The sequence below is a fragment of the Pongo abelii genome, chromosome 17 (genome assembly GCF_028885655.2).
Source record: "Pongo abelii isolate AG06213 chromosome 17, NHGRI_mPonAbe1-v2.0_pri, whole genome shotgun sequence".
Lineage (NCBI taxonomy): Eukaryota > Metazoa > Chordata > Mammalia > Primates > Hominidae > Pongo > Pongo abelii.
Window position 1 is genome coordinate 60,967,171 of NC_072002.2, and position 21,934 is coordinate 60,989,104.

A 21,934-nucleotide genomic window follows, 5' to 3' on the forward strand; every position below is an offset into this window, starting at 1 on the left:
ACCTCAGGAAATTAATATAGCCCCAAGTGAGGTGACTGGAAAACTTTGGGACTAGAAAGCAGGTAGACAAGGGGAGGCTGCCTAGGAACTCACACAGAGAAAATTCCAAGCCTGGGGTTGGTGAGCAGCAGGGAGTTGGCTTCAGTGATGATGTAAGTGTCCATGGAGGCCGAAGTAACTGGGACACAAAAGACAGAGCCTCCAGTCCCAGGCTCTGCTGATCTGGGCTCCTTAGGGGCCACTGGGAAAACTGGACCTTGTGTATCCCCTATGAGACATACAAGGTGATGGGGAGCTGCATCTCTATCTCTTGGGCATCTTTGCTGTGGTTTGAGATTAGAACAAGTTCAAATCTTAAACAGATTCTAAGTCTCTGCTATTCTTGAATTCCATGATCAGGCCTAGTACATATCTGCCAGTCTCCTCTTAAAGGGTAGCCCTTGAGCTACACATGATGCTTTGAGAGGGGTGCCCAGCAGTGAGTGCTGGAACCTTTCAATTGCCTGACTCGGGTGCCCCTGGAAGACAGCAGTTCCTGGAACTCAGCTTTCCTTCCTCTTTTCTCAGACCACCATCATTCATGCTGTTCCCTGGGACTCACCTCCAAGCTCTCTGAGAAGGACTTAACCTTCCCACCCAAGTCTTCTGCCCATGAAGTCCCCAAAGATAAGCCCTCTCCAGTCTCAGAGCTTTATTGCTAACCAGACTAAGATTCAAGTGATAAAGATGTGGAAGAGAGAGTCAAACCTTACAAGCTTACTACAGCCCTGGACATGGTCACAGCCAAATATTTCCCAATCCTTTCCTGAAAGGGCAACTGGAATCCCATTTGAGTGTCTGTCCTCTGTTTCCATTCCCTTGAGCTCAGCCTCTTTCCATGCTCTTTGCACTAAGGGTTAGTGAAAGCAATAGGCCATCCTGAAGGGTGAACCCAACAGAACACTTTTGTGACACAAAAAGGGACCCAGAATCCTTTTTGTGTCCAGCCTAAGGAAGCTCCCATTTCACTAGGTTTCTACTGGGCCTAGGCATGACCCCTCATAGGCATTTACTTCTCGCTATACAAATACCACAATTCTTTGTCTAAAAATAGTTTCTACACCCACTGGACACCAGTTGCCTCAAATCCCCTGTTAGAGACTCATCTCCTGAGAGTATGCATTACATTTTAGGGCATCATCTTTTCTGAATGCCATATTAATTCACCAGCATCTCATGGGAGTTAATTTACCAGAACCATTTTCTCTGAAGTGGCAAGATGAGAAGTTGGGAAATTTAGCTGGGGAGTGGGATAGAGTGAATTGCTATTGGCTATTGTAAGCTTCGGCTCCTGGATATAGCATCTGACTGCAGGAGCGTTGCAGCAGGTAGAAGCTTCATGATACCTTCTGTGTGAATGCATGCATATCTCAGCCTCATTCTGGTCACATACCATTTGAAAATATCACCTTGCACAATAGCAAGCTGTGCCCATGACACATGCCCAGTGGGTCTTTCTATCTATGTTCCCTAGTCAAGATACAGGCATTCTTAACAAGGACTTCAAGACACAGGTGAAACATCAGGCCACATGCAAATGAAAAAATCAAAACATGTCTCGGGTAACAGCTCTGAGCTTGCAAACCAGGGTAATTAAGAAATGATGGCTCTCCTCACAAAATAAATCTTTATTCAGAAAAAAAAAATCTTTTAACTAGCAAGGTGCCTCAAAGCATTTACAATATGGTTGTATTTATAATGATGTGATTTTCAAGCAACACTTTTGGAATTTAGATACTTCCAGAGACGAGATGTCTCTTCCACCAGCAATTAAGCCTTGTACATCTGGAAAACAAGTTGGAATGTAGGTGTGGGATAATTAATCAGAGAAAATCCAGGAATATGGGGTTGGGTAGAGATTAGAGTCAGAGTACAGAAGTAAAGACTATAGGAGACTGAATATGCAAACAATAGTAGCCAGGCCATGTGTGATAATAGAACTCTGAGCTGCCTCCTCTGCAGCGACCATCCCAAGAAACCACAGTCTCTACAGAAGTTGGTCCAGAATGGTCAGGACTTGGGCAATGGCCCCCAGCTTCCCTATTTTGTCCCTGCTCCCAACTTACGACTAACCAGACTGATGGACCAAATCCAAATATGCTCCCCAATGCAATCACGTATGAAACCCCGATTCTAGCTACCCTACCTCCAGCTTTACCATGCCAAAAATAATGCTTCACTATAAAGCTCCTCCTCCTCCCACAGCCTTCAAATCTCTACCAAACCAAGTGATGGTAACTGAGTCTCTTGCTACAGCAAGCTCTAAGTAGAGAGTTTCTGTTCTCATTTGGTCCTCTTTTATTTCTAGAACTAAGTGCAAATCTCAGTTCCCCTACTTACTTGCTGTATAACCTTGGGCAAGTTATTTCACCTCTATGTGTCTCAGGCATCTTATTAGTAATGTGGAGATGATAAGAGTACAAAGAGTGACAAGAGGGGTGTTGTGAGTTAATATATATTAAAAAGCACTTGCAACAGTGCCTGGCATGGAATAAATGTTCAATGCATGTTAGCCATTATTATTATCACCATTGCTGTTGATATGGGAAGAATTCAAGGAAGAAATGGGAGTTGCAAAATGAGAGAGCAGAAGTGCTAAGAGAAGACAGACACAAAATCAGACCCCCAGTGATGAGCTGCATAGGGCCCATAGGATGGGCAAAGCTCCAGCTTGCATGAGCTGCTCTGTCCATGAAAAGAAATGCTGCCTGGTCCCCAAAAGCTTTAGTAGCCACATCCTCATCATCACCACCACCACCATCATCACAATTATCATCCTTACCATCATCATCTTCATCCCTATCACCACTGTCACCATCATATTCATCATCATCATCATCACAATTATCATCCCTACCATCATCACCTTCATCCCTATCACTGCCATCATCATCATAATCACCATCATCACCATCATTATCATCATCATCACCATCATCACAATTATCATTTCTACCATCACGTTCACCCCTGTTACCACCACCATCATCATCATCATCCCTACCATCATCACCTTCATCCCTGTCACCATCATCACTACCATCATCACAGTCATCATCCCTACCATTCAGCACCATCAATATCACCATCCTCACTATCATCCACAATGTCCTCATCACCACCCCAGTCCAGAAGTATTGAGTGCCTACTATAAGCAAGGCAAGAGCTAGGAGGTATGAGGGTCTCAGAAAGGAAGCCACCTGGGTCCTGCCCTCCAGCTAAGGGAAGGAGTGCTGTGTGTTCAGAGGCAAGTTGCTGTGGGTGGGTTTTTAAAATGCTAAGCTTAGGCTCTGAGTCTGTCATCTCTGGTTCTTAAGATGTCAGGAGCCAGGGATGTTTGGGGGACAGTGGCTGAACATGGCAAACCAGCCCAAACCCAGGACTGTCTAAATTGGGAATCCAAGGGAGGACAGGGACAGTGAGTACTATAGGAGGGCCATCTTTAATGTCATTACTAATCACTAATGAGTGATTAGGAATGGGGGCCATCTGGGTATAGTTTGCAGTGCCACAGCTTAATGGCCATGGGAATTTGAGCATATGACTTTATCTTGTTGTGCCTCAGTTTCTCACCTGTAAAATGGGGATGATAATAATTGGATTATTATTATAGGGTTGTGGAAAAGACTAAGTGTATCAATACATGGCTTATCATAGAACAATGCTTGGCACAAAACAAGCTTCTATAAATGTTAGTGTTGCTGTTATTGCCTTCCTTAGATTAAGCTGTGTAATTACAAGGACCCTTGTCTTCTTGGTTATATCATCTTTTCAGTGCCTGAGTCAGTGCCTGGCATATACTAGGTATTCAATCTTTTTTAATGTTTTGAAAGTTGACTGCATTTTATTTTGTAATCATTTGAGACTTACAGAAAAGTTGCAAAAATAGAACAGAGCTTCTGTGTCCCCTTCACCTAGCTCTCCTTAATGTTAACATCTTATATTGCCATAGTACAATTAATGAAACCAAGACATTAACAATGATACAATACCATCAACTAATCTACCAACCTTACAATAAACAATTTTGAGTACCAAATGAAAGAAAGAAGAAATGTTATGGGTAGAGGTGATCAAGGAATACTTCCTGGGGGAGGTAGATTTGAGCTGGCCCTTGAAAGAGAAAGGTACTGAGACAGAATAGAAAAAGGCAGAGGATAGAAGGTCTCATGGTCTGCAGCGGGCATGTGAGAATCAGCCTGGCTGAAGGCAGGGTGGGGCAGAGGGGAAGAGTTGAATGTGGGAGGGGTGAGGGGCAGGGGTGGCCTCCAGGTACCTGGCTTTCTTTTTGTCCAGCTGCATCTCCTCTGTGCTCCCGTTGATGCCATAGAGGGTCATGAAGATGTTGGAGTCAGTGCCCCCGCCAACCACATCCCCTGTCCACACCGTCATTTCATAGAGAACCTGCCATGAGAGGAATGTGGGTGCTGAGTCTCAGCCTCAGCCTCCAACACCACCTGACCTGCCTCAGTCTCACCAGAGAAAGAGACACGCTGTCCAAGTTCCACAGCTCTGGAAAGAGCCCCTCCTCAAATCAACTGTAAATGCCTGGACAGCAAGAGGCAGCCTTGTCAACTCTCTTATATCCCCCACTGTGCCCGGTCCCACCCTAGAAAGGAGTTCTGACACAGAGCCCTTCTGCAACAGAAACATGACGGAAAGCCTGGCGTTAACTGACTCTGTCAGTTGAATTCCAACCTAAGTCCAGCCATGACAGCAGCACATGGTTGCAGGACAGTGGCCTTTGGAGCCCTCCAGAGCTCCATGTGAATCCTAGACCTGCCACCTGCTGGCTGATAGACCCGGGCAGATGACCAACCTCACCAGCCTCTGCTCCCCTGTGGTAAAATAGGGATAAGCTCCCTTGCAGAGTGAGAGCTGCTGACAATTCGCATGGCACCTGGTGCTGAGCCTGCCACCTGTGTGGCCCCAAGCAGCAGCCAAAGCTCTGGGTGTCAGTTCCCCTTCATGCCACAGCCTGCACCTGCCCTGCAGCTGCGAATGAGGGGTGCCATCGGGAGTGATTCTTACAGAGGGAGCACTGCCTCAATCCACTGGAGAAGTGGGACAATCCCCTACTTCCATGATGTTAGCTTGAGATTGGGGTTTTGCCGTTTAGCCTGAGGTGTGCTCCAAAGAGAATGTCTGCCCTCTGTCTCCACTGGAGGGTGAGGTGCAGCCTGCTCTTCCTGGTGTGCCTCTACCAAGCCCCCACCTCGGTTCTTCCTCTGTGAGGCAGCCTCGTGGCAAGAGAAAGCACTTACACTGATGTTCTAGAATGTTCTTTGGTCCCGGATTCTTACTCCCTTCCTTCTCACCAAGTGCCCCTGGACTCACAGTGAAGTCTGAAGGTTCAGGAGAGGCTCAGACACACGGTTGGGGAAGGGCCATCTTGACCATCTCCTTTGAACGTACCTGGCCCAGTGTGTCCCTTCTTTGGAGGCTGCTACATTCCTCTATCACCTGTGCAGGGGCCTGGTCTCCATTACCCAGAAGCCTGGACCTCCAAACCGGAGCTATTAATCATGGTGGTCATGTCCCCATCATTGTGCCTGGTGGGGGTTGTGTGCTTTTCCGGCAGCATCTAGAATCTCTGCCAGGACACTGTGAGGTTTGAAGTATTCTGTGCAGGCCTGGCCCGCAGGAGAAATTCAGGACATGTTTGCTGAGGGAACGGATGAAGAGCCTCTTGCTTTACCAAGAAAATCCCCTTAGGCCACCCAACAAGGGCATTCATGATTGGCAGGAGGAGCCACTGGGAACAAAAGTGCGAGCCTGACACTTTTTTGCTCTTATCCAGGCAGCCATAAAAAATAGAATGATCAAAATGAGTGCTTCAGCTGCCCCATGGAGACTGGCCCCTGAGAGCTGGTCCGTCCGACTCTTGTGTTCTCTGCATCCATCTTTCTCTCCTTTACACAGACACATCTCTTTTTATGTAATAAGTGTGCTTCCAAAAAAGAGACAGAAACAGTGCTCTTGTAATTGTAGTCTAATATCAGGTGTCCTGGGGAGCTGGCCAGCCTAAAGAACCCTGCAGTTCTTTGTAAAGTGACAAACCTGTGTTCCTTTGTGCCATGGATAATGGGTGTAGGTCTGGATTTTCCTGGACTAAAGGGCTCCAAGGGAGCTGCAGCTGCACTGCGTGGGGTGTGCATGTGTGCTGGGCGGTGGCACAGAGGCACACACAAGCTGGGAAGTGGGTCAGGCGGAGGTCCCTGGATGAACTGTGTGCTCACCCACACCATCCATCTGGCCACAGATGGAGATGTCTGGGGGGTGGGGGAAGGATGCGTGCTATAGAAAGGGCTGCTCTCTGACTCTCCAGCAGGCGAGAGGCAGGAGAGTGGCAGGCCCCCACACTCCCGCCTGTCGAGGTTTTTAGAGCCCCACTTCTGTTTCCATATACGATGCAGGCAGAGCACACTCAGGTCCAGGTGATTTCTTCTCACCTTTGTGGGACAGCTTCTGACCTGGTCCAAGAAGCCCATTGGTTTTGATTCAGGACCAGAGATAAGGGCTGGGGCCTTCTGTTGACCCCATAGCCATGAGCCAAAAAGGAAACCCACAGGGTCAGGTGAAACAGAGGCTTCTGGGCCACCGAACGGCTGTGTGTCCTCAGATCCTAGCACCAGGCATCTGCCTCCTGCCTGGCCTGACCTGTGTGTTTATATAATTTATCCCAGGTCATTTGGCCAGTTAGAGATGCAGCCAGGACCGAAGCTCAGACCTCTTGCCCTCCAAGCTTTTCCAGTTAAGGAGGGTATTGTGTGGACACCATTGGCTGCACCGTAAGACTCAGAGATTCACAGTATCCCAGATGCCGTCTTTCTTGTCACCACTCTACTGCTGTTGATGGTGGATCCTTTGGTGAATAATGACCCTGCCTGTCTACATAGAGCTGCTTCCTCACAAACTCTTCATGAACTGTGATCTCATTAATTCTCAACAAAACCCTACATGGAACAGGCCATGAGTAGCAGGGATGCATTATTTCCAAGCAGTGTATGGGAAGACCAAGGCCCAGAGAAATGAGATGACTTGCCCAAGGTCACATGGCAGCAGACCAGAAGAGTTCAGTCTGTGGCTCCTAGCAAAGTACATCTGGCTAGCACACCAGGCTGCAGTGCCTGCGGATGCCCCAGTGATGAGTCTCCTACTTCTTCCACTTCTGTCTCCCCTGCTGCTCCCCACCTCAACCTGCACTGCCCTGGCCATGCACTGCACACTCACAGTGCCCCCCTACCTTCACCCCGATGTTCACCACCATGGCATCCAGGAGGTCGAAGACACGGGAGGTGATGCCGTCGCCTCTGTCCTTGGCAAGCCAGCAGTTACAGTTCAACATGTACTTGGTGCCCTGGGTGGGCACTGCCAAACACAATTCTTCCACCAGCCAGCAGCTCTCAGGGGAGGCCCCGTCATGGCCCAGCTAGGAGGAGACACACCTGATCCGTGACGATCTGGGCACAACTGGGAAGGAAGTGCTCCCTTCCAAGCCCCCTCCCTCAGTGCTTCTTCCCAGTGTGCTGTGCACTTGCTGGCCCAGGTCCCTCCCATGAAGGTGAAGAGATTTTGCAGATATAATTACAGTCTCTAATCAGGTGACTTTGGGTGGGTTGGACCTAATCAGGCGAGCCCTTAAAAAAGCATGTCTAGATGTCAGATATGAAGAAGTTGGAGATATTTGAAGCAGAAGAGATTGTCTCCTATTGAACAAGAAAACAGCCAGGTTTTGGAGAGGGCCCCATGCTGGGGAATGGTGGGCCGCTGAGAGATAAAGTCCTCAGTCCTACACCCCCAAGAAAATGGATTCTGCCAACAACCAGTGAGTTTGGAAGAGGACCCCAAGACCCAGATAAAATCACAGCCCTGGCTGCAACTTGATTTCAGCCCACTGAGATCTTGGAGATGGACCCCCACTAACTCACACCTAGACTCCTGACCCATGAAACTGTGAGATAATACATTTGTGTTTTAAGGCACTAAGTTTGTGATAATTTGTTACACAGCCATAGAAACTAATACACAGAACATTCCCACTGGGTGGGTGAAAGACAGACACACAGAGGGGCAGGTGGCTTACCCAAAGTCACCTGGCTAGTTGGTTCTCCTCTGCTACCTGCTCTAAGGGGTGCTGCAGGTAGGCTGTTCTTCCCACCCTGCACTCCCCTGCCCACCCAGGTACTGGTCAGCTCTGTCTATCCCTAGGGTGGTCACTATCATGGGGCCCTGAGAAGCCAGCACCTCTATTTTCTTGATGACGCCCACATCCAAGCCTGCGACGTAGAACTCCTCCACAGAGCCACGGCTGAAGCCCCTCTTCCCTCGGGGATAGTCCAACCAGATGCGCTTACTACGTTCATCATCCTCCCCGATGAGGACGATAAAGGCTCGGCTGTCAGTGGCCGCGTCCTTGTGCTTCCCAGTGGTGACCGACACATAGTAGGGAATAACTGCAAGAGATCACGGGGCCCAGCCTCATAACAGACCAGGTGGACAAGGCACCGCCTCATAGGCTCACAGATTTGGAAGTGACCTCCGAGGGCACTGATCTCAGCTCCTTGCTCAGAGACAAATTGCAATGAGCCCTTCAGATAACTGGTAAGTTATCTGTGGTGTGTGTCTCCTCTCCAAGGACTGAGGGAGTTGCTAACTCCCAACATATAGACCAAAGACAGCATTCTTGTCACTTGTTTGGAGTGCCAAGCTTCTAAAAGCTCTTTTGACCAATTATCCTACTTGAACCTAGCACTATTATGTGAAGGAGGGTAAGAAAAATAACCTCTCACCATGTATAGGCGTTATATGCCCAAAAAGCTCCCTATGGTCAACAAAAATGCTTTTGGCAAAAGCAAGGTCTCATAGAAAGAAGGAATTTGAAGAAGAACAATAAAATGTATTATATATGCAACACAGTGAATGAAAGTCCTAGAAGACAGCAATTTCCAAAACACACCAATCAGCATAAAACTTGCTTAGGTAGTGTCCATAGAGCTGTAGTTTCCCACCAACTATCCATTCTTCTTGCAGCTGGGGTGGTTATGACATGTAAGGAGACATTGTTGGGTAGGTTTCTGAAGAAATCTTTTTTTTTTTTTTTTTTTTTTGAGATGGAGTTTCGCTTTTGTTGCCCAGGCTGGAGTGCAATGGCACAATCTCGGCTCACTGCAACCTCTGCCTCCCAGGTTCAAGCGATTCTCCTCCCTCAGCCTCCTGAGTAGCTGGGATTGCAGGCATGCACCACCACACCTAGCTAATTTTGTATTTTTAGTACAGACAGGGTTTCTCCATGTTGATCAGGCTGGTCTCAAGCTCCCGACCTCAGGTGATCCACCCGCCTCGGCCTCCCAAAGTGCTTGGATTACAGGCATAAGCCACCACTACTGGCCGGGAAATCTTTTTTAAAAGGTCTGACTCAACGGGGAGGAGTACTCTTTTTTTCCTTACCCTTCCATTCATTCTGCTTGGAATATGGATGTGATGGCTGGAGCTCCAGCATTCATCTTGGAACCATGGGCAACATTTAGGTCATTTATAAGGTTGCCAGAGTGACTGGGTTAAAGGAACCTAGGTCCTTGATTGCACTGGAACTGCTGTATTAGTCCCAGGTGGCCTACCTTTGGACTTTTATGTGAGTGAAAAGAAAAATTCCTAATTTGTTTAAGCCACCATTTCCAGGTCTCTGTCATTTGCAGTTACTAACTGATACAAGTTGGAAACCCTTCCCCTGGTTCATCTTTCTCAATAGCTTGGGAGACACTACCCTGGTATAGTGGATTTTAGGTTATACAATCTGTATCTCTTTGAAAAGTTTCCAAACTGTCTCTTCCTGGCTGGAATTACCTGCACATGGCCTTATTTTATCTTTACAGGGGGAGCCTTTCCACAGGTGATCATAGTGCTTAAGGAAAGGTACTTTCTTGGTGGTCCTATCACTCATTTACAGAGTGAAAAGGTAAACTGCAAGCAGACTGACTTTCTCTGCCTGACTCCACAGATCCACCATGTGGCCTCCTGGAGGGGGACAGCATGGTTGTCACACTCTTATGTTTAAGAGAACTGACTATGAAGGTAGTGCATTCAAATGTTTGACAGGCAATTTAGAATTGCCTTATCTCAAAAATCTGATTAGCAAAAAGAACTTGCCAGGGAATTATGATATTGTTTTATGGAGGAAGAAAAAACTGAAGCCAAGAGACTGGCTTGTCCAAGGCCACACATTTCATTTTCAGAATCAGAAATGGAACTTCAGTCCCCAAATGACCATCTCAGGACTTCTTCCCCTGCCTTCACCACCACATCATGCCTTAAGTTTGCATGGCTGAGTGCTTTGTATGATGCTCTAGTGACAGGTAAGGGATGTTCATTCTCACCCTAACTTCCTTTAACCTTTGTTTCCCCATCTGCAAAGGGGGCTTAGCCCTGCCCTCTCACCTTGCAGGTTGTTCTGGGGATAAAACAGGTAATATGTGTGAAAACTATGTAAATGACTAAGTGTTAGATATGTATGTCATCGGTGATTGTGGGGCTCAAGAATGGCTCATCCAAGAATTGCTTTAAAACATTTCCATGTGCCTGGCCCCCGTCCAAAGAGCTCCCTGGTTGGCTTACTTGGGCCCTCCTGAACGTAGTCAGCCATGGGCCCGGTCACTGTGCTGATGTCAACATCGGCCATCTTGGAGCTCAGGGCGATCTCCCAGAAGTCAGCAGGGCTGCTGCAGTTGCTGCTGCGGTCCCCAGTGTACTCCTGTGTGGGAGAGCAGGACTGGCAGCTGTAGCTCCAGCACCTCCACCTCGAGGGACCTCCCCTAGGCATGAGGATGGCCACAGGCCCTATAGGCCCCTTGCCTCACCTTCTCGTAAAAGAGCCTCTCAAGTCGCCCATCCTCCTTCTTTAGGGACAGCCAGCGCCCGCATAGGAACAGGAACTCATCTTCATTGGTGTCATTCCAGATCTCCACCTTCTCCACGTACCAGTCTGCGCACCACTTGGAGTTGTCATGGCGGAGCTTGATCTTGTAGATGACACCTAGGTCAGCAGCCTCGATGATGAAGGTGTCAGCCTGGGGAGCCCAGATGTGGGGACTCAGATGGGGGGTGCACCCCACTCAACCCACTCCAGCCTCACCCTTCTGGGACCTTCCATCCCCCTCAGTTGCTACGCTGAACAGACCTTCCTTGTTGGGGAGCCCTCCAGGCCCAAATCCCCAACACCGAGCCTGTGGGATCCAAGGCCTCATATCCACAGTGGTCCCATTTTGCAGTCCACTTATATGTGTGGTGCCATGGAGAAAACTGCCTTCACCACATTCCTTTTGGGAGAAGCCTGTGGGTGTTTGGAAGCCTCCTCTGTGTAAGGGGTGTGGGACCTGAAGGTCATGGGCAGAGACAGAGGAGGGGTGGTCAGCTGGTCCTGTTCCCAGACTCCTTAGCTATGCTGAGCATTGGGGATGAGTCCAGCTGTGGCAACCGGAGGGCAAAATCTCTTCTAGAGATGAACTTCTGAATAATGGGAGGGGGTTTGAAATTCCCTGAGAGATGCTGAGAGGGAGTTAGATGAGCCAGTAAGGCTGGGCTGCAGGAGAGGAGGCAGTAGAGGTGAGGCTCTGGGGGAGGCAAGGCTGTGGAGGGACTCAGGGACAAACATCCGGGACACAGGCTCAAGGGGGTTTTGTGGGGGTTGTGATACGAGGCCCTCATCTATATCCCTGAGTCTGTCTTCAGTCAAATGGACATTCCACTCTTGTGTGCTGATTCTTTGAGGGGAGCTCAATGAGGTGTGGATCCCAGGCTTTGAATGAGATGGGGCCAAGACAGAGTTTGAATGTGGGAAGTCAGGATGGGAGCCTAAGGAGGGTGAGAGGGGACAGGTGACACTGAGGGACACCTACTTTCCTTCTGAAAGATTTGCTGAGTGCAGGTGCCATGTGAGTCACTGTGCTGAGCCCTAGGAATCCAGAGATAAATAGAATAGGATGCCCTCTGCCCCCAGGACCCCACAGTCCAGGACAGCAAGAGGAGGGGATGGGTAATTCCAGCTCAGGTGGTGGGAACAGCAACCTGTGTGAGGACTAGAGCCAGGCCTAGGAAGACAGACGTCTCCAGGTGTCAGCATTAAGCTGCAGCTAGGGGGCTGGGCTTTCCAGGCAGCTCAGGTGGGGACAGCCCATGGCCAAGGCAGCTGCAGGTAAATAGCAGCTAGTGGTGTGTGGCCGAAGTAGATGTGGATGGGAGCAGTCCTGGGGTGCTGGCAATCCACTGGGTTCACCAGAGTAAGAATGGGCCCACCCTGAGATACAGCAATTCCACTTGTTTGCATCTGTCCTGGGGGAAGACCTTCACATTGCACAAGGATGTTTATCACAGATAATTTTTACAGTGGAAAATTGGAAGCCATCTGGGGTCCTGTGCTTGGGGAGTGGCTAAATAACTGGTAGAGCCTTTCCTGCAGAAAGTTGTGTGTGCAGTGGCTATAGAGAAGAGTCACCTCCATCTATGTTTGAATACCCTGGCAGAGAGAGATTTCCAAGGCAGCCATGCATGCCAAGGGCAAGTTAAAGAAGTGTTTATATAGCATGATGCCTTTTATGAAAAAAAGTAATACCATGGAATGGCTTACCTATTTTCTATGGGTGCATGTACATGTAAGCAGAGAAAATGTTTGGAAAGATGCTGAAGTAGGAGAGATGGTGGGGCATTCTGGAAACTGTACTCAGTGGTCTACAGATGGCACTCTGAACAGGCCAGTGGGGGTAGGCCATGAAGGTCTGCAAATCCCATGAAGGACACAGGGCAGATCTGGGATCCATGGGGAGCCTCTGCAGGCTTGAAGTGAGACAGTGACTGGTCAGCTTTGGATAGGTTAACTGAGGGAGCTGGAGGGTGGGTTGGATGGCAGGGCCTGGAGCAGAGAGACCACGCTGGCTCAGTGAGCGAGCTGAGATGAGGCAGGGCTGAGTGGAGACAGGGCAGACTTGGCTGATCTGAGGTTATTTAGAAGGAAGATTCTGGAACCTGGTGATTGATTGGAAGTGGGTGGGGAGGGGTTTCCAACAGGGAGAGGGATGTCCAAGATGACTTCCATATTCTGGAGTGATCAGAGAAATGGAAGCTTCTAGATGTTTAGCAGTGAACTTAAGGTCACATGGTTAGTAACTGAGCCAGAAGTTGCTCCAGCTCCCCTGATGGGGCATCAAAACTGGAGGAAAAGAGAAGAAAGTGATGGGGCAGAATGGGGCAAATATTTTTTCTTGTGACGTAACAATTGTTGAGAGAAAGGAAAAAAAAAAAAAACCGGAATCTGAACACAGAGGGAAATGGCTTGCATCACCTTCATTTATACTTCTATTCATTTATTTACTTAATCCATATTTATTGAATGCCTACTCTTTGACAGAGCCTGTAAATAAAGCCATGCATAAAAATGAACCTCTCAGCTGTATGCTACACATTGCTGCTTTTACAATACATTTACCAGGCATTGACACCAGGCATCAACTAGGGCAGGGGACAGGTGAGCTTTCCCAAGGCTTGACAACATCCAGCAGAGACAAAGAGCTACCTGCCTGCCAGACATGGTTCTAGACACTTCACATTTTTATTCAGTTGACCTTCACAATAACTCAAAATTAACTCCTTTTTAGGGTGGAGAAAAAGGAGGCACAGAGATGTTAAGTAACTTGTCTAAGATCACACAGCTAGTAATTATCGGAGCCAGGATCTGAGCTCAGGTGACCTGCCCCTAGCATCTGGGGACCTGATAAATAATATCCCTAGTGTAGAGTCAGGGACAATCACATAAATCACTTGACCTTTTTGGCATTCTATTTTTGCAAGATGGAAAGAGGAGGATATGAACAATTAGATCTCTTGTGGAACATGAATGTGTGTGTTTTAGATTATTTCTTCCTGGTACAACACGCTCTTATATCGTGTCCTGTTTTTCAGCCCAGAGGTCTGATTAGCAATCATATTACTATTCCTGCTTCAGATGCAGTAAACTGAAGTTAAAGGTAAATGGTTTCTATCTGGTTGGTGAAGCAGTGAATGGGAGTGCTGGGGGGTCTGGGTCCTGGAGACCTGGCAGCCAGGCTGGGGCTCCTTCCACAGTGTCTGACTCATGGGGTCACCAGCCAGCTTCAGACCCACTTAGATGACACCCACCTTTCTAGTCCCAGGGCTAATATCCTCCTCACTAGTAGAGTGGTTCAATGTTAAGGGATATGCCTGGCTGAGGGTCAGGTTTAAGGAGACCCTTGATAAATACCCATTGGCTGATGTATGAAATCCCCAGACATGCACAGCCACGGGCAAGAGCACAGATCGGGTTAGGAGCCAATCCCCTTAACCTGATCTCCCTGTGGAGACAGCCTGGCCTGTGGGGATTTCAAGCAGATTTCAGTGCATGGAGAGGAGAAGGAAAGGAGGCTGAGCAGCAAGTGCGGGGAGGGGCAGGGGGCATGCCAGAAAGGGCATGGAGTGGGAGGAGTAGAGGCAGGGAGAGGGGAGCCAAGCTTGCGAGAAGGGAAGTTTCATAAAGCCCACCCTTAAAGACTTCTGTGTTTTTGTAAAATCAGTCTGTCAGAGCTGGGAGAGCCTTACACATCACCCAGTCTTGTGGTTTTCAAGCCTTTTTATAGCCACAGAACCCTATGCTTAACAGAGGGCTTGCCTGGCACTGTGATCAACAGGCCAGGTCAAAGTGGATCCACATGGGAGGGAGTGGGGTGTCCATCTGCACCTGTCTCCACCGCTCCCAAGGGCCTTGGAGCCACCTGGGGCTCTACACAACACAATTTAGCCAATTCATATCTGACCCTTCAATTTACAGATGAGGAAACTGAGGTCAGAGAAGTTGAAGCCGATAAGGAGTTGATAGCAGAACCAGGCCTCCAGATCCCCTCTCCACCCCAGAGTTCAAGTCTCTGTCAGCACAGCCCCTGCCATTCTGCAGTGTTCACCTCCACGTTCATGAACCATGCACAGTGAACTGGATTTTCTGAAGATGACCCAGCCCCATGCAGCCAACAACCTGGAGCTCTAGCAGGGCCTCCTGCTTGTCCAAAGCCGGCCTTCTGCTCCACCTCATCCCCTATGCAGGACCCAGGGTGGGTCCATCAGCTAGGAGAGGGGAACAAGGCACACTTGCAAGGGAAGGGCAAAGGCAGAGGCCCAAATGAGTGTGCACAATGCCCCACGGAGTTCCTGGATGTCCCCGGGAACCAAGAAGAGCTGGCACCTAGATCGCTGGGCCTGGGGAGGAGGGAAGGAGGGTAAACTCCGTGTGCCCCTCATACCGTTCCTCTCTCGAACTTGTTGGTCCGGTTCTCTGACTTGCCAAGGTATCGCTCCCCAGTGTCCCCGAGGTCTCCATAGATGGTGATGTACACCTTGGCATCCGTCCCTGCCCCAGGAATGTTCCCTGTGAAGATCTGCACCGAGTACAGCACAACTGGGCAGGTGGTGGGATAGACAGACAGACAAAGGGAAGAAAAGGGTGACAGCGCTTTAGGTCTTGGGGAACTGGATTTGTAGGAGGTGCTAAGCTTCTGGCCTAGGCCTCGAGGGGTTAATGCCTTCCTTTTGTTTGCTCAGTTATGCATATTCAGCTTCAAATCCATGTGGATTCTCCAGTGGGAAGTGTGCTTATCTGATGTAGACCCAGGTAGGCTCTATGAGACCCCAAAAATAGAAATTTTTTTCTAGCACCCCTCAAACCATCTATCTGCCCATATAGCTGCCTGCAGTGTACATGGAGAAAGACTCAGAAACTACCTGAGATGTGTCCACACTGTGGTCGCTAAATCTACCTGCCATGATACATGGCAATAAAATGCCTTCCCATTTGAGGGTGACCAGTGTCAACACCAGATCCTTCTAAGTGGTTCATAGAAAAAAAAATATTTTTTAAAGAACAGTTTCCCCTCTGTTCATTTCCTCATGTTCATTTATTCTCCAACCCACTGCCACCCTCCCCTGCCCCAGCGCTCCAGACCAACTCCTCACCAAAGCCACTGTGACTGCCACCTCTCCTTGGTCTCCCAAGGCCCATAGGGAGGGCTCAATAAATACTGGTGTGACAATTATTAAAAATTATTATGAAAAATAAAAATGCATGGTATCTTGTTTTTGTTCTGCTGTCTTTATTTAAGGAAAAATAAAAGATCTCCTTTCCCAATCTCATTAGCAGGGAGACTCAAGTCTTGCATTTTTATGAAGGCTAAAAATTGGTTGGCCCCTCTCTGCATCCTCTGTCTTTGGAGATTTTGAGTTTCAGGCCAAGGAAGAGGGGACTTGGCTGGATTATCCCCAAGGTGAGAAATGGAAGCTGAAAGTCAGAGGTGGCCAAAGTGGGAGGAAGGTTAACTTCCCTTGTCCTGGGAGGGAGTGAAGATTCGGGAGTATTCGTGGGCGGCAGGGACCCCTCACCTGCATACAGGGACCCTATAGGGAAGTGACAGCTGGGCTTCTTTGCAGATTTGAAGCTTGAAGGGGGCCTCAAGGGTGGAACAGAGGTTCTTTTGACAAAGCCAGATTCATGCAGGAGTGTTTCTGGCCACCCAGAGAAATGATACTTGTGTGTTGGTGGAGAGACAGTAGTGACACTGTGTGACAGTGAGCACAGCTGGGAGTGGCACTCATCCTGGACTAAGGGCCAGGCCTCTCCTGTGAGCCTCAGGATTGTCCTAGAAGACCCTCAAAAAGGGGATTCCCCTCCCTGCCGTGAATGAGATGGGCTGTCTTATCAGCCCTTGCAAGTGGGCTCAGAACCACATTTAATCAAATTTAGAAAAGTAAAGTGATGTGAGTTGCTTGTCCTCATGACTGTGGAACACATTGACACCCACAGCAGGGTTCCCATGATTTTCTTATTTTCCGCTGGATTCTGCAGCATTATTCTCTCCTGTTCTCCTTCTGTGTGGCTGGACACTCCTTCTTGGGTAGCTTTATGGTTTCCTAATCTTCCACCCATGCCTTGGATGCCAAGGCCTCCCAGGTTCCACCCGCATTCCTCAGCTCTCATCTTGCACTTCCTTGAGTTCTCTGAGTCTTTGCCTCCAACCTCCTTCCTTTGCTTCGGATCCACACACTTATTACCTAGAGGGTGTCTCCACATTGACCAGACCCCAACATCACAAACTCACATGTTCAAACCTAAACTCTACCCTCTCCTGCAACCCCTGTCCCTTTTCCAAACCTTCTCCCCAACCATCTTCCTTGTCTCAGTGGCCCTGCCCAAGCCACTACCCTCCAAAGCTCCTGAGTGCATTGTGAGAGTTGACCTGCAGAGGCTGGTCAGAGACACCACCAGGGGCAGAAACCAGGGACCAGCCACACTTGCTCCCACCCCACCCTGCCCCACTCAGCTCAGTGCAGAAACCTGTCAGCATTTCACACACTACATTAATAAAGAAAATCCTCTCTTTATTGTCTAAATGTTACCTAAGCTTGTCTTGCTAATACTGACCTGTGGTGACATTAGGAAACTTGTCATAGTTTAGACACAACAGTCGACGGTCTCCCCCCTCATTTCCCCCCCACCCATCCATTTTCTGGCTGTGCATTTGGGCCTGCTCCACGTGTGAGCTAATCACAGGTGGCATAGGCCTATAGGGACACCTTTTCTAGGAGCCTGTGTCCCAGAGCAGGATACTGTGTCCCCAGGGGCTGGGATGAAATGGCCTCCTCACTCCCCCTTCATCTGCTGTTTTCTCCAGTCCTCTGGGAATTAGGAAAACTGATTCAGCTTCTGAGTGCTGAGCAATGCGGTAGTGCAGTCGGAGCCAGCTATTTCTGGATCCTCCTCCCTCCCCGTCCCACCCAGGCCACCCGGCACATCCATAGAGAGATGTTTCCCTAGAAACATCACTGAGCTCAGAGTGAGTTTTGTGGTGTGTTATCCACACAGAACAGCCCAAGTGCTCTCCTGGGACAGCTTTCCAGGGCATACTCTGGGGTCCAAGTTGAGAAGGAAGTTATCCTCAGATTTAATAACAAAGACTATGTGGAGAAAAGGATAGGAGTAGGGGAGTCACACTATTGAGGCAACACTCGTTTTTATTTCTGGGCGACAACTCAGGTTAAAGGAAGGGCAGAGCTATAGCTGTTTTACTTCCGGTGACAAAAAAGGAAGACGGTGTTTGTCTTTTGTCTTTTGAGTGTCTTATCCACTTTGTGGGCAGAAAGACCTGTCTTCCTGTCTCCATAAGGGGCCCAGAATTTTAAATTTTACTCCAGTTTTTCCAAGAAGACAACACAACAAATTCAAGGTGGATTTTCAAGCTCTTGGAGCTTCTTTGATCGGTGTTGTAGGCTGCCCGGCTAGACAGATCCACTGTATTCTTTTTCTATCATCAGGGGTAGAAGGTCTGTTTTTTGCAAATGAATTTGACTTTGAAGCAGCTCAAGATAATTCAGAGCTGAATGGCTCATGAATAACATGGGGATTGACATGGACAATGCCATTGCTGGTCAAAACAGAGGTATGACTCTGTCCATGTGTTCTGGGAAAAGCGTGTGTGTGTGTGTGCACACATATACAATGTAGAAAGAGAGGAGAAGAGAAGGCTGAGGACTGAGTCTTGAGGAATACTATCTAGCATGAAAAAAGAAACCAGCACTCTAAACACTTCAGAGAGATAGGAAGAGAACTAGAATATGGTGGTATCACCGAAAGCAAAGGAGGAGGAAGTACAAGAAGAGGGTGGCCAGTCTGATGCAAAGCCTTCAGAGAAAACCACATTGATGAAGAATGGACACGTTAACCAGCCCATCCAGAAAAGAAATTTATGACCTTGGACATTCTAGAGCCATGCCAAACTACTGAGAACAAATACACAATGGCTCCAGTTACATATAAATCAAGAAGGTTGCTTGATTCATACTAAGTTGGGACAGCTGAGTCCAGCAAGAGCAGAGAGCCCAAACCCAGTGATTGGTAGCAAATAAATGAATAGTAGGGAGAAAACAGGGACGAGGATAAACCAGGAACAGGATTCTCCTTATCTGGATGTATTATCCCAATGTCAGACCAGGGAAGAATTTTAGCACAAACCTTGAGTGAGACAGCTGAGACTTTGAAGACTAGCTTGGCCATCCATTAGCTGTGTGCACTTAGGCAGATTATGCAACCTCTGTGAGCCTCAGTGGCCCTCTCTAGAGAGTGGAGGTAACAACAGACCCTCCTCCTGGGTGAAGAGGCTCAGCCTGGCACAGGGCATGTGCTCAGGAGGACCAGGGTCCTGGAGCCTGCCCATGGTGATGAGGGTGGCCACACCACACTTACTGTCCAGAGGCTCTTCTACTTCCTTGTAGACTTGCCGTAAGGACCCATCTTTCATGTATTTCTCAGTGAAGATGTCATATGGAACCAGTTCTCGAATGGTCTTTTTGTCATCCTCAGAGGTGGCAAGCCACCGATCGCATGGGAAAGTCAAGGTCTCTGCACCCTGGGGTGAGGCAGAAAAAGGAAAATTAGCCCTTAATGTGAAAGCTGCCAACTTCAGGGATTCATCAGCATCTCAATACTCATGGAGACCAAGGACAAGGATCATGAGGCCCCATAAATAATGTAAAAGCCACAGGAGAGCCCGTTGCCCCAATTTCAGTAGATCAGTCTTAAAGACTTGCACAACCACATCAGAGTTTGGCTCTGAAAGGCTGGAGTTCCCAGGGTCACTTAAAAATAGGTATCTGAACTCCATCCTGGAGACTCAGATTCAGTGGGTAAGAGGAGGGGGGTGCTCTGTATTTAAAAATTGCTCCCTCTGGCTGGGCTTGGTGGCTCATGCCTGTAATCCCAGCACTTTGAGAGGCCAAGGCAGGTGGATTACCTGATGTCAGGATTTCACGACCAGCTTGGCCAACATGGTGAAACCCCATCTCTACTAACAAAATATAAAAATTAGTCAGGCGTGGTGGTGCGCACCTGTAGTCCTAGCTACTTGGGAGGCTGAAGCGGGAGAATTGCTTGAATCCAGAAGGTGGAGTGCCGTTGCACTCCAGCCTGGGTGATGGAGTAAGACTCCATCTCAAAAAAAATAAAATAAAATAAAATTGCTTCCTCTTCATTCATATCCATAGCTATGGCTGAGATCTATCTCCTAGGTTTATACTTTTGTGGCTTCAGAATGTTTTTAAAGTTGTCTGGGGTGGATTTTCTATGTGAGTTGACCTTGAGTTACAGGAAGGGCACTCTGGTCAATCACTAGTAATATGGCCTTGGAGGTGGGGAGGAAAGACATGCCCAGACCCTCCTCCTCAACCACAAAACCAGGTTCTAGAAAATTCTGCTTGGGACCAGAGCTTGTTTCTGTACTCTGAGTGAACTGGGTGAATTTTCATTATGAGATTTCTATCTCAATAAGGCTGATCTAGCCAGTAGGTCCTTACAGGGAATTTGCCTTGAACCTACTCTGGAAAGGGACAAAAGAAACAGCAGGACAGACCAGTCAAAAACTCACATCTTTATCCGGGAGGAGCCTGCGGATGTCCACGTGAGAGCAGTGCCACCCAGGATTCATGCCCATGTTATTGTGGCCAATCCGAATTTTTTCAATGATTTCTCCCACATCTTCTAACTTTGGAAAGGAGATAAGGCACCAAATGTTAGCTAAAAGATCCAGGAAAATATGGCCTCGGCAACATCCTGCTTCCCCAAGGCATCCACCCTGAGTCCCTTTGTGCTTCCTCCTGATACGTCTCCACTGTCCAGCCAGGCCAGCTCCCATTGTCCTTGACACACATGCCATGCTTATGCCTCATGTCCCCTCTCTTAAAGTCAGCCTTGACTCCAGAACTTGGCTTAATCCACCTTCTCTGGGAGGGGGACCCCTCTTCAGCGTGGAGCCCAGCTCCCCATCTGCCACTGCTCACTGTTGTAGCAACTCATCCCCTGTGTGAGAACTGAACTGGGTAGCAGAAGATGAGTTCTGGATGTGCCATGCTCCTGTCTTGCCAAGTGGACTTATTCAAGGCCCCAGGCCCCTAAGAGTCCCCCACCTTCCAGCCACTCCTTTTCTGTGCTCCCACATAGAAATGCCAGTCCCTCAAACTCCACATTCCTTGCCATGGGGCCTTTGCACATGCTTTGCTTGCCTCTCTGCCTTCCTCTTCTTTACCTAACCCCACACCTGCTCAACCTCGTAATCCATGTCTCAACTCAATGATCGCTTCCTCAGGAAAACCCTTAACGTCCCCAAGAAAGTTAATTTTCTTCATGACAGGCTCTTGTTGCATAGTGGAGCCCCTCCTTGGAGTACTTCTCATAGTTGTAAGTTTTCATTTATTTGTGTGACACCTACCATCTCTTTCACCATTGAGAACGACAAGGTAGGCACCATTTTGCTCTGCATTGTATCCCGAAAACCTAGAACAGTGCCCATGACCTAGGTACTCAATAAGCATTGGTTGCAAGGACAAAAGAGTGTTTCCTTAGCTGCAAAATGGGCATGATAAAATCAGCCAGGCATTTTCATAATGCGGTGGTGAGCCTTAACCACGATGGTGTGCATGAAAGTCCCTTGAAAAAAAAAAAGCTGATACCTGTGTGCCAGGTGAGCCCCTGAACTGGATGGGGGATGGGGCAGCTACAACATCTCTCTCCCACCTGGAGCCTCCAGGTATGGGATGCAGAGGAGAATCTCTGGCTTCTGTGACCTTAATCCTCTAAGCATCGGACAGGATGGCCGCCTCCGTGTTTTTTTTTTTTGTTTTTTTTTTTTTGTTGTTGTTGTTGTTGTTGTCGCCCAGGCTGGAGTGCAGTGGCGCAAACTCAGCTCACGGCAACCTCCACCTCCTGGGTTCAAGCAATTATCTCCTGCCTCAGCCCCTGGAGTAGCTGGGATTATAGGCGCCTGCCACCACGCCCAGCTAAATTTTGTATTTTTAGTAG

General features: G+C 48.5%; 1 protein-coding gene across 1 annotated transcript in view; it reads right to left on the reverse strand.

Annotated features, from left to right (window-relative positions):
• The window catches only part of LOXHD1 (lipoxygenase homology PLAT domains 1), a 181,934-nt gene that overhangs the window by 38,459 nt on the left and 121,541 nt on the right, over positions 1–21,934 (reverse strand). The window contains exons 27-34 of the mRNA XM_054537840.2: positions 20,505–20,621; positions 19,328–19,490; positions 15,339–15,493; positions 10,896–11,105; positions 10,654–10,789; positions 8,287–8,495; positions 7,286–7,471; positions 4,316–4,443 (exon numbers count right to left, since the gene is read on the reverse strand). Coding sequence (XP_054393815.2) covers positions 4,316–4,443; positions 7,286–7,471; positions 8,287–8,495; positions 10,654–10,789; positions 10,896–11,105; positions 15,339–15,493; positions 19,328–19,490; positions 20,505–20,621 — 1,304 coding nt within the window. The remainder of the gene's footprint in view (positions 1–4,315; positions 4,444–7,285; positions 7,472–8,286; positions 8,496–10,653; positions 10,790–10,895; positions 11,106–15,338; positions 15,494–19,327; positions 19,491–20,504; positions 20,622–21,934) is intronic.